This window comes from Hyperoodon ampullatus (assembly GCF_949752795.1).
Source record: "Hyperoodon ampullatus genome assembly, chromosome: 4".
In the NCBI taxonomy this organism is placed as follows: Eukaryota; Metazoa; Chordata; class Mammalia; order Artiodactyla; family Ziphiidae; genus Hyperoodon; species Hyperoodon ampullatus.
This window is the reverse complement of record NC_136917.1, coordinates 133,617,200-133,633,265: the sequence shown is the minus strand read 5'-3', so window position 1 is coordinate 133,633,265 and position 16,066 is coordinate 133,617,200. Positions and strand designations below refer to the sequence as shown.

Genomic DNA, 16,066 nt, shown 5'->3' with positions numbered 1-16,066 from the left:
TTCCTCAAACATTTCCTGAGGGCCCACCATGTACCAGACATTACGTCCAGATTTATAAATACTAAGACATGACCACTGCCCTCAAAATATTTGAAGTCTAGTAGAAAACAGGACATAAATAAGAGGACATCTGCTTCAGGTTCTGAAGAACACATAACAGAGTAAGGCTCTCTACTGTGTTGGGAAGGTGATGGGGGAAAAGATAAATAATATTTCACTCCCAGACCTCACAATTAGCCCTCAGAGCCTTCCTGCTGAGATCTTCCCTGTTTTTAGACAGACCAATAAAAATTTCAGATTCCTGACTAGAATGCCACAGACATCACAACAGCCTGGTGGAAAGAATCACTGGTCCACAAGTCAGACACCAATTCCATCACTGGACAGTATAAGACCTTGAGCAGGGAATTAGTCTGCACCTCCATTTTCACATCTGTAAACAGTAACATAAAAGGATCTAATGGGAGGTGCCCCCCAAAATCTAAAGTTGAGTGGTCCCATCCTCCTAGCTCACACCTCCTAGGATGGCTGTCATCAAAAAACAGACAATAACAAGTGTTGCCGAGGATGTAGAGAAACCGTCATACAACACTGATGGGAATGTGAAACGGCACAGACACTGTGGAAAAGTTTGGCTGTTCCTCAAAAGGTTAGACATAGTGTTAACATATGACCCAGCAATCCCACTCCTGGGCACATGCAAAAATCCATGTCCTCACAAAAGCTTGTATATGAATGTTTATAGCAACATCGTTCATAATAACCAAAAAATAGAAACAACCCAAAGTCTAAAACTAATGAACAGGTAAACAAAATGTGGTATGTCTATACAATGGAATATTATTCAGCCATAAAAGGAAATGAAGAACTGTTACATGGTATCATGTATGAACATGGCTGAACACAGCTAAAGCTTGAAAACACTATTCTAAGTGAAAGAAGTCAGATAGAAAAGGCCACATGTATGATTCCATTTATAGGAAACGTCCAGAATAAGCAAATGTATTGACAGAAAGTAAATGGGTATTTGCCAAGGAGTAGAAGGAAGTGGGGGATGGGGAGTGGCTGCTAATGGTTTTGGGGTTTCCTTTTTTGGAGTGATGAAAATCTTTGGGAATTAGATTATGGTTATGGGTGCACAACCCTGTGCATACACTAAAAACCATTGAATTGTACACTTTTAAATGGCCAGGTTTATACTATGTGAATTATATCTCAATTTTTTAAAAAAAGAGCTGTCTGTCTTCTAAGAATGAAACTAGAAGCAGCAACTTTCAACGGGTGCACAGGGGTTACCCAAGCATCCCACCCAAAGGGAGGAGTTGTCAAGAACCCACTAAATAGACTTGAGAAGAACAAATTGTACAGTATCTCCAAAGGGCATCCTAGAGATTGAGAAATAGCTGAAGAAAGCTATTCTGTAATCTAACCCTCCTGTTATCACCAGTATGTCTAAGGAAAAGAGACAGGAGGGACAGACCACTTTCTGAAAAAGGAGAGATAACGAAGAATCATTTGTCAGTGCTCATTGTTGCAGAAATATGGTATGCTGATTCTGGAGGCCTGATGTCAGCTCCTTTGAGAGAGACAGCACTAGATCAGCAAGGCGAAAGACTTACTGGAAGGAAATGTGATTTCAGATTCGGGGTAGGAGTTAGGGGAGTTTTAAAATCCTATCTAACCAAGCAATCTTCTGCCTTCAAGCTGATGTGTCTTGCGAGGAGAAAAGATGTGCCCAGAGCAAGTGAAAAATGCCACTATGTCGCACAGTAGTGTGCTAAATCTGCTCTCCATTTTAAACATTACTCTCCTCCAAGTTTGGGTACATGGGTTAGGCCTCCAGAGCTTCAGCAAAGAGCAAACTGCAACATGGATTTTCAGGAATGCCTCTCACCAACTCAAAGACATCAGCTCCAGCAATTCTGCATCCCTCCCCAGCTCGCCACCTCATCCCCCATTTTTTCTATTCCCATAAGCACATAAACATGCTTCTACCCTCCCCAGCTTAAAAAAAGAAAACAAAACTCCTTCTCCAGGCATTTCCCCCATTTCTCTGTTTTGCTCTATGTCAAAACTCCTCAAATGAGATGTCTATACTCCAATTTCTCTCCTTCCATTCTCTCTGAAACTGCAATATGGCTTTTGCTCCACACTCTACAGAAACGGCTCGTCAAGGGCTTCATTTTGTTAAACCCAATGGTCAGTTTTCAGTCCCCTTTTACTTGCCTTCCCAGCAGTATTTGACACAGTGGAGCTCCTCCTCCTCTTTGAAGCCCTCTCTTCACTTGGTTTCCAGCACGCCATCCTCTCCTGGCCCTCCTCCTACTTCACAGGTCCCTCCTTCTCAGTCCCCATTGCTGGACCTCCTCTTCTCTTCTACCTCTTCATGCTGGGGGGACCCGCAGCTAAATCCCGGGACTTTTCTTCTCCATCCTCACTCCCTCTCCCATGGCATTTAGGCTCTATGACTCTGGAGACGGTGCGCCATCTACACGCTGATAATTCCCAATCTGTCTTGAGCACAGACATCTCCCTAACTCCAGGCTGCTAGAGCCGGCCGCCTTACTCTAAAGCTCCACTTGGGTGTCTAGCAGACATCTGAAGCGCAACCTGTCTGGAGCAGACCTCATATCTTCCCTTCCAAACCTGCGTCAACTCTAGACTTCCCCGTTATTTCATGGCAGCTCCATCTTCCATCCTCCCCGTTGCTCAGACCAAAAATTCTGGAGTCTTTTTGACTCCTCTTTTTCTTTCACTGCACATCCATTCTGCAAGGGAATATTACCTGCCCCACCTTCAAAATATATCCAGAATCAGACTATATCTTATGACCTCTGCTGCTACCTGCTGGGTCCAGCCCACCATCCTCTCCGTCCTAAATCACTGCAATCACCTCCTAACCTCCCCGCTTCCTCCCTTGCCCCCATTCAGTCTGCTCCCTGCATGGCAGCCAAAGTGATCCTGTTCAGACACTTCAGCTCATGTCTGTCCCCTGCTCAAAGCCCAACAATGGTTCCTGTTTCTCTTGGGGTCAAGGTCCCATGAGGCCCTCACAGTTTTGTCTCCAGCATTCCCCTGACTTCATTTCCTTCTGTGCTCCCTTCGCTCTCTTCTCTCGAGCCATGCTGACCTTCCTGCTCTTCCTCATACTCCCCAGGAACCAACTTAGGGCTTTTCCCCTATTCCTGGAAAGTTCCCCCCGATATCTTCATGGCTAGCACCCTACCATCCTCCAAATCTTTGCTAAAGTGTCACCTTCTCAACACACCTTCCTAAATTTCCCTGCTTAAAATCGCATTGCACACACATCCAATTCATGCTCCCTCCCCCTTACGCTGACCTTTATATAGTTGACCCTTGAACAACAGCAGGAGTTAGGGGCACTGACCCTCTGGACGGCTGAAAATCCATGTATAACTTTATAGTTGGCCCTCCATATCCACGATTCTGAATCTGCGGATTGAACCAACCTAGGATCAAGTAGCACCGTAGTGTTTATTTAGTGGGAAAAAAAATCTACGTATAAGTGGACGCTCAAAATTTAAACCCATGCTGTTCAAAGTACAGTGCCTGGCAGGCACACCCAGCAACCTCCACTCACTAAAACCCAGCGTGCATAAAGCCCATGCTGAAAAAACCCCAAGTGATCAAAACAGTGGTTTCAGAAACCCACACCCTGGCCTCGTATATTCACTGACTGTTAAGCTTAGAAGGGCCCCAAAGAGCACTTAGTCCAACTCTCTCCCTCACTATGTAGAGAAGGATGCTGAAGCCTGAAGCAGTTCAGAAGCCTTACTTATAAGAAAATACTCTCTGAAATGTCAGTTTTCCTGCTCCTTCCCTCTCCAAGTCTAAATTATCTCTTCTTTAAAATATGTAGAAATAGACATTTCTGTGTATCCAATGAGACAATTCCAAATATTGAATGCTTGTTACCTACAAGGCACTCAGTCCTGAGCAATCTCCCCCACTGAGAACACTGAGACAACTTGTACAAAAAGAACTGTACTTTCTCTAAGCAGAAACCCAGCTACAGAAGTGATTCGTCTGCAGCCCTGACTGGCAGAGGAAGAAGAGCAGTGAACCTGAGACAGAGGTCCTGATCGCCACTCTGCCTCTGACGCACCCCAGGACTCGGAAGAAACCATTCAAGCTCTCTGGGCCTTGGTTTCCTCAACCTGTCATGAGCAGAGTGGACAAGAACATCACCCTGTTCCAAAAGTGTGTAAATAAAATGTCCTCTAACAGAGGCCTTTTCACAGACATTGAGAACAGATCTGAACTTCCCACGGTGTACAAGGCCCTGCTCGAGCTGGAGTCCCTGCCTCACTCACTCCACTTTGGCTGTGCCAATATTCTTCTCTCAGTTCCACACACACACACACACACACACACACACACACACACACACCAGGCTTTGTGACCACCCACCTGCCCTCACACATACATTCTCACATACGTCCCCATCCCCAAAGGCACTCACATTCACACTTGCACACACACTCACTCCCCACAAACTAGGTTTTCTCAGGTTGGCACCCTTTCATCCAGCAGGTCTGGGCTTTAATGTCAGCTGCTCATCTTCTCTGAGACAGACCGTCCCTTAGTATTCTCCATTTCGGCACCCAATTTTTTACCTTTATGTTACATACAACAATTTAAAATCATTTCACATGTTTATAAATTTCTTCCTTAGTAGACTCTATGCTCCATAATGGCAAAGATTAAATCTGTTTTATTCACCTTTGCTTCTTTCTGTTTTATTCACCTTTGCTTCTTATCCCCAGCATTTATCACTGTCTGGCACCTGAGAGGCATTCAATAAATATTTATGTAATGTATCAATCAATATGATTCCAGGCCTTTTCCTCAATAGCTGATTCACTGCTCTATGACCATGGAAAGAGGGCAGCAAATTCAAATACAAATGCATGTAACAGCATGCAATACTCTCTTGAAAAATATCGATTCATTGAGTTATGTAGATTTTCCAAATGTTGACACATTCATTGCACAGTATTTTTTAAAATACATTTGTTAATATCACTACCATCTCATTGGGAAAGTCCTTAAGTGTTTGGAAGATGTCAAGCTCGTGATAGCAGACACAAGTGTTCCCAAAATTCTAATTTTCACTTGAAAGCTCTAATTTTATCATTAGCAACACATTGCCAATTGTTTTCTCTAAAGTGACAGGCTCACTTCATTCATGTTTGAGAAAATGTCTGTCAAATACCCAAGTCTGAATAATCATCTTTTGTCTGTTAGCATTCTTTCGAATAAAAATAGTATTCCATCAAAGAGATAGATAAGTTCACAACTCAACCAATTGCACCAGTGCTTTTCCCCAAAGCAACCATTGTACTTTAATGTGTAGCCAACGTGCTTCATGCATATTTTGCACAGTTCCCACATCACAGAGAATATTAGAGACATTTACTACAGGGTAAAGATGTGTTAAATTTTTTTTAAGTTTTCTTGTTTCTACTGTCTCATCAAAGACATTCTTTTTTTTTTAATTTTTATTGCAGTATGGTTGCTTTACAATGTTGTGTTAGCCTCCACTGCACAACAAAATGAATCAGCCATACACATGCAGATATCCCCTCCCTTTTGGACTTCCCTCCCATTTAGGTTACCACAGTGCATTAGGTAGCCTTCCCTATGCTATACAGTATGTTCCCATCAGTTGTCAAAGAAATTCTTAGTTGAAACTGGTTTTCTCTTCTGAGAGTGTCTGACAATGAAGAATACAGTGACGACTAGTACAGTTTGGTGCTACTGCACTGATTTGTGCTAAGGCACAAGCAGTTTTATCCATCCTTCCCTTTGTGACATCAGTGAAAATGTCAACACAGATGAAAAAGCAACACCTTAGTATTATTATGAAAATAATTTTAATCTCGCAGACCCCTGAAAAGGTTTCAGGAACCCCTAGGGGCTCACCACCCACATTTTGAGAACTACTGGCTTCCAATATTGCAATGGCTTATTCACAGCTGGAATAAATTAAAATTTTTCCCAAGAATGTAAATAAACAGCCTTAATACACAATTTTTAGAATTTATACTTTATAGTCAAAACATCTTGAAAAAGATTGTTAGAATGAACAAAGTTAGTGGGAAAGTTAGTGGACACAAAACTTTCAATTTCAAAACTTTCTACAAAGCCTCAGTAATCAAGATAGTGTGACACTGGCATAAGGACATATGCCAATACGGCACTGACATAAGGACAGATAATGTTATAAATTGAGAGTCCAGAAATAAACTCTAACGTTTATGGCAAACTGGTTTTTGAAAAAGAGATCAAGACAATTCCTTGGGAAAGAATATTCTTTTTAAGAAATAATTCTGGGACAAATGAATATCCACATGCAAGAGAATGATGTTGGACCCCTACCTCAAACCACACACAAAAATTAATTTGAACCAGGCAAAATTTTAATTAAAAAGGCAACCTAAATGTAAGAACTAAAACTGTAATACTCTTAGAAGAAAATCTAAGAATAAACCTCTGTGATCTTGGATTAGTCAGTGATTTTTCAGATGTGAAACTAAAGGCACAAGTGATAAAAGAGATGGATAAGTTGGACTTCATCAAAATTTAAAACTTTGGTGCTTCCAAAAGACACCATCAAGAGAAATAAAAGACAACCCACAGACTGGGAGAAAATATTGGGAAATCATTTATTTTATAAGGGACTCATATCCAGAACATATAAAGAACACTTACAACTCAATAATAAAAAGACAAATAAGTCAGTCAAAAAACAAGCAACATTTTTGAATAGCCATTTCTCCAAATAAGATATACAAATAGCTAAGAAGCACATGAAAAGAAACTCAACATTAGTCATTAGTCATTATAGAAATGCAAATCAAAACCACAATAAGAAACTGCTTCACACCCACTAGAATAGCAATTATAAAAAATAATACTAATAGCAAACACTGGCAATAATTTAGAAACCTGGAACCTTCATTGTTGATGGGAATGTAAAATGATGCAGCCACTTTGGAAAATAGTTTAGAAGTTCCTCAAGATGTTAAACATAGCTACGATATGACCCAGTAATCCTGCTCCTAGGTTTATGCCCACACCCCAAATGAAAACGTGTGTCCGCCCAAAAATTCGTACATAAATGTTCATAGCAGCTTTATTCATAATAGGTAAAAAGTAGAAACAACCTAAATGTATATCACCTGCTGAAATGGTAAATAAAATGTGATATTTCCATATAATGGAATATTATTTGGCAATAAAAAGGAATAAAACGCTAATACATGCTACAATATGGATGAACCTCAAAAGCATTATGCTAAGTGAAAGAAGTCAGTCACAAAAGACCACATATTATACGATTCCATTTATATGAAATGTCCAAAATAGGCAAGTCTAAGGAGACAGAAAGTAGATTAGAGGTTGTCTAGGGCAGGGGAGTGGGGGAAGGAGGGTAATGCAGAGTGACTGCTAATGATTATGAGGCTTCTTCGGGGAATGATAAAAATGTACTAGAATCAGATTATGGTGATGGTTACACAACTCTAGAAATACACTAAAAGCCATTGAATTATACACTTCAAACGAGTGAACTTGATGGTATGTAAATTATATCTCGGAAAGCTGTTAAAAGTCAACATGAGTCTAGGAAAGGTAACCATAGTCTCATAAAAAGAAACAGAATTATCAATGTTTCCTTTAGGAAATTTTCAGTAGCTGTAGTCAGTTAAAATTTGATTTTTTTAAAAGTTTGCACTAAAATTATTCACCAAAAACAGAAGCAGGGTATCCCACTGCTTTACTGAAAATGATTCATCTTTGATGCCCTAGTAATATCTGGGAAAAGGAAACACAGGTGTCTCAGTAGGGCTTTCTTCCAAGGTCATGTGATTTCTGAAAATGCAACTTCTGAGTCTGAGGTCATCGGGGTGTTAATTCTGGGGATGGCTGGTTAACACCAAACACCCTGATCGAACATATGACCATATACATGTCATATAATAAAGACCACATCCTCAGCTCAGAAAAAGAGCTAAAGACATTTCTAATAGAAAGCATACTGAATACTGTTCCTTCAGGGACTGAGGATGATCCTTCTTAGAGTGAGATATTTTCCTTACTGGAACAAAGTAGCCATGTCTGACTCCCATTTTCCTTTCTTAGCTAAATCCAGAAAGAAGGAAGGAAGGAAGAAAGGAAGGATAGGAGGGAGAGACAGGAAGGGAGGAAGGAAGGAGCAACTCAGAGATACTTCCATATGTCTAAAGTTGTACAATCAAATGATCAGGGGAAGCACAATCAGGGCGCTGGAAAGAGCCAACCCTCCCTACCCCACCAGCCTCTGTCCCCACCTGCCAAACTCCAGACAGGGGCACAATAAGTTACCCTCCACAAAGTGGGGAAGGAAAATCCAGGCAGGAGCTTATGAATAAATAAGCTTCCATCCTATATCTCCACGTGCCCTTGGCTGATTAATCCTTACAAAATCCAAGGAGATGACTAGAAAGACACTTCGTTGGTGATCAACTTTTAGGTGACCAATTTTAACTCTCTGATTTAAGTCTTTAAAGAGCTTTCATTTGTGGATAGAAAAGCTAAGGTTGCTTCTGATGAAAACTAGAATCCTCGAAATCTCAGCTGAAACATTTGGAGTCTCTTCTTGTATACTATGTTCTGATGGCAATGAGGGCCCATTGTCCCCACCCGCTCTGTAGAATTACAACCCTCTCCCCTCAGCAATCCTAGCCAAGGAAAGCATGCCTGCAGATGAGTGATTACTCACTGTTCTCACTTGTGGTTTGTTGGGGTTTTTTTCCTAATACTCAACTTTGAAATTGGAAAGAAAGAAAAGAAAGGAAACCACATCCTTTGTGCTCTCAATATATAAATAAGAGCCAGTCAAGAACTGAAAACAGATTTTCACATTGATTGACGTGGGGACACCAGCCACAATGAGGAAGTCCTCTACCTTTCTGGCAGCCACTCTCTCAATGGTCATTTTTCTCCTTCTAATTCCTGAAGGTAAGACTGATTCTTGTCATTTCCATTATAGCAATTAAGCAAAATGGAGCAGATTCTTTGGCAGTATTAGCTAAGTGTTACTAAGAGGAGATTTTTTTTCTCACAAGCCTTAACATTCTTTCTTGGATTCTACATATATCTTTATTTTAGAAAGAAAAACATCCTTCTGTCTTCTTTACAATTCCTTTACAAAAGATAATAGAACCACCAGTGCTGCCAACTAGTGGCTTGAAAACTGCCAAAAAGGACACTGTAAAAACAAGTAAACAAACGAACAAAAAGTTCTTAAGTTAGGAAAACAAATAGGACCTTTCAGGGAAGGAATAGTGATGCCTCAGCCTTTCTTGCTGCAGAAAATGCATAGATAGCTTTAATGACAAAATCAACTATATGTCAATAATAAATAAATAAATAAACAATTTTTTTTAAACCTGACCTAGACACACCCCAAGAATCAGGAATGATTCGAATATTTATCATTATTTCTCTAGGTTAGTGTGTCCTTGGGAATACATTAGGACATTGGGAGCATCCCTGCATTGACTCTTTGGAAGTGCTATAGTATTTTGTATGAAGCTTATTCTTTGATGTACTAAGTAGTAACCAACTTGCCTGGTTTTGTGTGAGTTGCACATGCGTCAGTTTGAAGTCATGGGATTATCACTAGAAGGGTAATAGCCCCTGGGTAGCTCTAGGTGTTTCTTAAAAACTTTCTGGGCAGTGAAAACCACTCTGGAGCTAGGCTGAACTGTGCTGACAAGTGTGGAGCAGCCATGGGTTTTCCGCACATTCTGGCAGCTTTTGGAGATGGAAGCGCTGGGCAGGGGCTGATGCAACAACCTATCTTACCAAAAATTCCCAAGGAAGTTCTCTGGTTTATCTTGCACCTAAAAGTTTTAGAAATAATAAGGTTGCAGGGCATTAGAAACAAAAGGGTGGGCAGAGTACTATAAGTATGGCATAGCACAACTATGTTCAGGCATGTTAAATCCTCCACAACAGTGAAAACAGAGCAGATTTTTAAAATCCAGTCTTATCTTTTCTTCAAAGGAAACAACAAAAGCAACTTACTCTTTGTTTCCTGTGGTCAGAGAGAGCAATGTGGGTCCCTAAAAGGAACAGCCACAGCAAAGCAAGACTTGATGCTCTGGACGGGAGGTCTCAATCCTTCTACACGTTAGAATCCTCTGGAGGGTTTGAAACAAAGCTGATATCCCAGCCCCAGTGATTTTAGTTTATTGTGATTCTGGGTGGGAACCAAGAATTGCTAGTTTTAAAAGCTTCTCACCTGCTCTAAATATTATTCCTGAATCCTAGGTTGTGGGATATGGGGACTTTTTCTGAGGTGGTATGTGTGCTTACCAAACACAAGACTCTGCAAAACGAAGTATTATACTGAGTTTATGATTTCTGCAGCCCAGATGGTCCAAAGATGCATCTTTGAAATCCATCTATTTGTGATACACCCCAGGAAAATTGAGATGTAGGTGAAGTTCTCTGGGTTTCTCTAAGTTCCTTATCCTTTTACTTCTAGAGTCTAGGACTTCCCCTGCCCAACTCCCTTCTGGAAACGAGAGCCCTTCTGGACACCCACTTCCCCTTCCCCCACTCTCATCATTTACACCTCATTGTAAATCTGGCAATGAGTTAGCTTTACTAATGGAGTAACAGGCACTGTGCCCTATTGAAGGAAACCTGAGTCCCAGCCAATGGTCAGGAGAAATGTTTGGGCAGAATCCAAGAACATCTGGTGTAGGAAGCTGAGAGTATATCACACGGGCACAAGATCCTCTCAACCAACAAGTATGGTTTGCTTCGTGCTTTGGTCTCACTGTTCGGTAATAGTGAATCTCTACACTTGTTCTATCACCGAAGAAATTTGACTAAGGCAGAATTCTCTCCCTATAGCGTCTTCTCTCCTCTCTTCATTGGAAAAGGGCTTAGATTAAACCATGTGGTTCAGTCTGGAGATTGAAGGGGAGCTTCAGGTGCAAAAGATATTATTCTCTCAATTTATGAATGAGAAGAGTCCAAATTTCAATAAGCAAAAGTCTCACAATGACCAAAGAACTCAAGGGTAGGGTCACAGCTAAAAGATACTAATACCAGTCTGTAAGCTGTGGGGTTTTGCAAGGGCTTGGGGCAAAAAGGGTGGTTTTCAAGCTTCTAAAAGCCACTCTGCTTCCCCAAATTAATACTTAGCCAGAAAGGGAGAGGTGTGGGAGAGCACTCAAGGTTGTCATCATCACCAGCGGCTCCTGTGCACCTGTTACTGGTATAAGTTGTCTGCCTTTGCAAGCCCTGAGGCCTGAGGTCAGCAGTTGTGACAGATTTCCAGCCTGATAATCCCTGGAATGGCCAACGGCATGGTTTCTGTGGATGAAAGAGGAGGACCTTCTCAGAAAGTCCAACAGGAATGGGATTTACATTCAGATATCTGAAATCCACATGAAGATGGGGAGGATGCTCTCATCTCCCCTCCTGTCTAAGTGGGAAATGCATGTCTAGTCTTAGAAACATGGCTTTAGGTAGAACTCTTTGGAGGGGTCACTGATATAACTTGTCTTTTTCTTTTTAACAGATCTCTGTGTAAAAATTATTGGAGGAAATCAAGTGACTCCTCATTCGAGACCCTACATGGTGCTACTTCAAGGGAAAAGTATCTGTGCCGGGGCTTTGATTGCAAAAGACTGGGTATTGACTGCAGCTCACTGTAACCTGTAAGTGCTTGGGTTTAAAAAACATTTTGGAGATATTCTAACTTGGGGGAATATTAATGAAGAGAGTAAATACCACTAAAGCCACAAGATCTTTACATCACTTACATCTTTGACAACTTGCTTTACCCCAAAAGGGAGTTGAGCCCAGACTCAGCCCCAAAGAATCAGACCAGTGAGGAAGCAGCATCCAGAGCTCTTTCAGAAGATGTCCCTTAGAGCCACCCGGCTCAGGTGCTGCAAGTCTTTGCTTCTGATCTTGACTTCATCATGGTGCAGAACGGTGAAAATTTCAGTGTCCCCTCAGGGGCCTGAGCACCACTGTCAAGTAGAGAAAGCTTCTTTTGAATGCCTTCCTGTTTTTCTTATGAACTTCTCAGGCCTTCAGCCATCTCTTAACCACCGTCAACCACTGCCTTCAAACCTCTTCCAGGGCTGGTCTTTTCTCCGCTCCCTAAATCAAGCCTCTAAACCTGGGCTGTCTATTATGATAGCCACTATCATGTTGGCTATGTAAATTACCTATGGCTATATATATTTACATTTACATTAATTAAAGTTAAATCAAATTACAAATTTAGGTCCTCAGTCTCACTGGCCACATTTCGAGTCCTCAGTAGCCTACACGGGGCTCCATATTGGACAGTGCAGATTTATAGAACATTTCATCATCAAAGTATAGTCTACTGAAAGCACTGTTCTAATGTCTTAAGTGAGACTAATATCAGCTGTGTAATGGAAAAACAGCAATGTGAATATATGGTTGGTGTAGTTTATACACTAAGCTGTGAGTGATAACGACCTTCATCATTAATGCATCAGAGAGTATGTTGATTTTATTAACCAAAATGAACCTTTAGCATGGAGTAATAAAAGGAAAGAATGCTGGGACCCTCCTGCAGACCACCATCCCCTCAAACACACACTCAATGCCATGCAAATAGGGTCTTCCACTAAGCAATCTATCTCTGAAAGTTTTCTCATTTAAGTCTGCTGTTCTCTTACAAAGATTTCTTCAGTGCATTAGTCTACAACTATCGAGTGTCTTTTGCTTTTGTCTCTAGACTACTGAGACCTCTGTTTTCCAGTCATCTGCAACCTGATTCTCTATTACAACTAAAGGAAGGTTGAGGGGACAGCAGTAAAACCCCAACAAAAATCCCAAGACTTGGCTTAGCTGCCATGGAATTCTCTTATCCTTTGTTTTTCAATGAAACTAGTTTAGCTTGTTATAAATAAGCTGCAGGTGATCATGATGATAATGATAATGATAAATTCATAAACAATTCACTTTTTATTCTTTAAAGTACACATTTTTTCTGAGCCACAAACAAGTATTTTCACAGCAAGCATATTTACAAATGGGACAATGAAACTGATCAGCACATAATATGCTCAGCTTCTTATTTAAAGAGTAAACCAAATTAACGGTGTTGTGTCTGTTTTCAGGAACAGAAGATCCCAGATCGTTCTTGGGGCTCATTCAATAACCAAGAGTGAGCCTGAAAAACAGATCATGTTCATTAAGAAAGAGTTTCCCTATCCATGCTATGACCAGGACACACATGAGGGTGATCTTAAACTTCTAAAGGTACGAACCTTTGATTATACTTTTGATTGACTTAAAAGTCATAGAAGCTCCTACAGTCTGGCCACCTATATGGAAACCTTTCTCAGTGCCCCAATAACTACAGACTGTAGCTGCGTAAGGGGGTGGGGTGGGGTCCCTGAGGGTTGGGCTAGAATTTAAATAAAAATGTGAAATTTTTAAAAATTCATTTTTATTGGATGAAATTCTTTATTATCTCATTCTGTTAACTTTTTGTTTGTCTCCCAACAGCTGAACAAAAAAGCAACAATTAATAAACACGTGGCTATTCTTCCTCTCCCAAAATTGGGGGATGATGTGAAACCAGAAACTATGTGCCGAGTTGCAGGGTGGGGTATGTTTCACAATAATTCACCTCGGTCTGATATTTTGAGAGAGGTCAATGTCACCGTCATAGACAGAAAAATCTGCAACGATCAAAGGCACTATAATTATAACCCTGTGATTGGACTGAATATGATTTGTGCCGGAAGCCTCCAAGGTGGAAGAGACTCTTGCAGTGTAAGTAAAATAAGATCCCAAACTCTAGCTGTTGGGTTAAGTCATGCAGATGTAGAGAACATGAAGTCACTCTTTGCCTTGTCATGACATTGGATTCTACAGCGTCCTAGTGCTTTTAAAAAGAAGTTTGATAAAACTCCAGTCAAATTAATTTATGTTCTCAGCTCAGGTGAGTTGTTCATCATAAACCATGCTAGTGCCTGTGTTGAACTACTACATCTTCTTGATTTTATATCAAAAACCACTAAGAAGCTATTTTTTCTCATTTTTCATATTAACATATATAGATCTAAGCTGAAAATATATATAACACTGAGGAGAGCTGAAGTCAGGGCTCTTCTAGGGCCTTCAGTACGTTTTCCCCATCTGAGCACCCCCCAAAAATTCCTCTGCCATTTAACCAGGTAAGTCTGAAATGCCTGCATTCCCAAGACAGACTGAAGATCTCCGGGGTAAACCCCATAGCTTCCTAGCACTGAGCTCAGCCCCCGGAAACAACTTCCAAGCATGATCCATTCCAAAGTACACACAAGCCTCCCTACCATATGCCCTGAGAAGGGCTGGGACTGGGCCCTGCTTAAAGATAGGAGTAGAAGAACCCTTGACAAAGGTTTAAGCTCTGAGCACTGGTTTGTCACTTCTCACTTCACTGGGATGGAGCTGAGCCCTCAGAGCCTTGCATTTGCAGAACTCTGTGTACAAGCCTCAATAGCCCTTCATCCGGCACCACCCATCTTCCCTAAAGCCGGAAGCAGCCAATCTGGTCTCTAGACCTTAAATACATTTAAATACGCTGATTCTAAAGTTCCTTGAGAGAATACAAGGTCACATATTGGGTGGCTCAGGCACAAGAATAAAGCATGATTTACAACTAACTGCAGCCTCCCTCTTAGTGGAACCAGGCAGTTCCAAAGTGTTATCACTGACTTCCGGGAGCATCCATCTAGCATCAGATGCTCAAAGGAGACTCGGGAGGAAAAGCAAAGAATAATGTAAATTCCACGAGAGCAGTACTTTTTGTCTATTTTGTTCACTGATTTAGTCCTAGTGTCTAGAAGACTACATGGCACATGGTAGATGCTCCATAAATGTTGACTAAATGAACGATGTTTGCTAGAGAAGAATGGTGTTTGTGGGAGTTTGAAGGAATTGACCTCCAAGGTCTAATTTTAATGTTCATTGATACTATATAGGGTGATAGACTGGCAGATTAATAACACAAGTTTTAAAATGTAATTTTCTCTTCAGTGATTACTGTATTGATGAGTTGAATTTTATTTTGAGTCTTTCACATTCCATACGCTCTTTAGAGATACTGTTGTATAACTTATTTCATTAAATGTTTCTTTCTCATTAAAAAAAAAAGGAGACTCGAGGTAGCAATTTCTGTCTATTTGAGAAGGGGAAGGAAAAGGTTGCTTCGGTTTCGTTCCTTTGGGAAGACAATTAGCTGCTGGGGGAACTAGAAAACATGGCTTTTATTCTTTGCCTCAGTGGCCAATCTGCATTTGACTATTTTATCCCTTGAGTTATTAAACATTTTGAGAAAATGACAAACAGGAGAGTTTCTAAAGCAGAGAATTTTTCTCAAAGTTAGTGGATTACACAAACAATAATACAAGTTTCATTTCAATTTTCACTGCTTCATAAACAAATCGAGAAAACCAATTTAAACATATTATTGAATAGTCCCAAACATTTTGGGTTTTTAAGCACTAATTGTCAAGTAAGTCAAGGTTGGTCTTAACTTCACCTTAAGTGCTCCACATTAAATGGAATTTCTTCCATTCTGCTAGTGGTCATATTTGATGCTGGTCTTCATCATTCCTCTTGTTTTCCCCCAGGGAGATTCTGGAAGCCCTTTGATATGTGAAGGCATTTTCAGAGGCATCACTTCCTTTGGCCTTCCTGGGAAATGCGGAGACCCTCGAGGACCTGGTATCTACACTCTTCTCTCAAAGAAACACCTCAGCTGGATAGCTAAGACTATGAAACATGCAGTTTAGATAACCGTATTTCATTTCATTTGCTGTTACTTCTTTTTTTAAAATTTTTATTAGAGTATAGTTGATTTACAATGATGTATTAGTTTCAGGTATACAGCAAAGTGAATCAGTTATTCATATACATATATTCACTCCTTTTTTTTAGATTATTTTCCCATATAGGCCATTACAGAGTACTGAGTTCCCTGTACTATACAGCAGATTCTTAT

General features: G+C 40.6%; 1 protein-coding gene across 1 annotated transcript; it reads left to right on the top strand.

Annotated features, from left to right (window-relative positions):
- Window positions 1-8,954: 8,954 nt before the first annotated feature.
- Window positions 8,955-15,857, top strand: LOC307051626 (granzyme A-like; the record flags this gene model as incomplete). Its single annotated transcript, XM_079702088.1, has 5 exons — window positions 8,955-9,024; window positions 11,606-11,744; window positions 13,191-13,332; window positions 13,582-13,851; window positions 15,696-15,857. The coding sequence occupies 5 exons, from the start codon at window positions 8,955-8,957 to the stop codon at window positions 15,855-15,857; spliced, it is 783 nt and encodes a 260-aa protein (XP_079558214.1).
- Window positions 15,858-16,066: the final 209 nt, after the last annotated feature.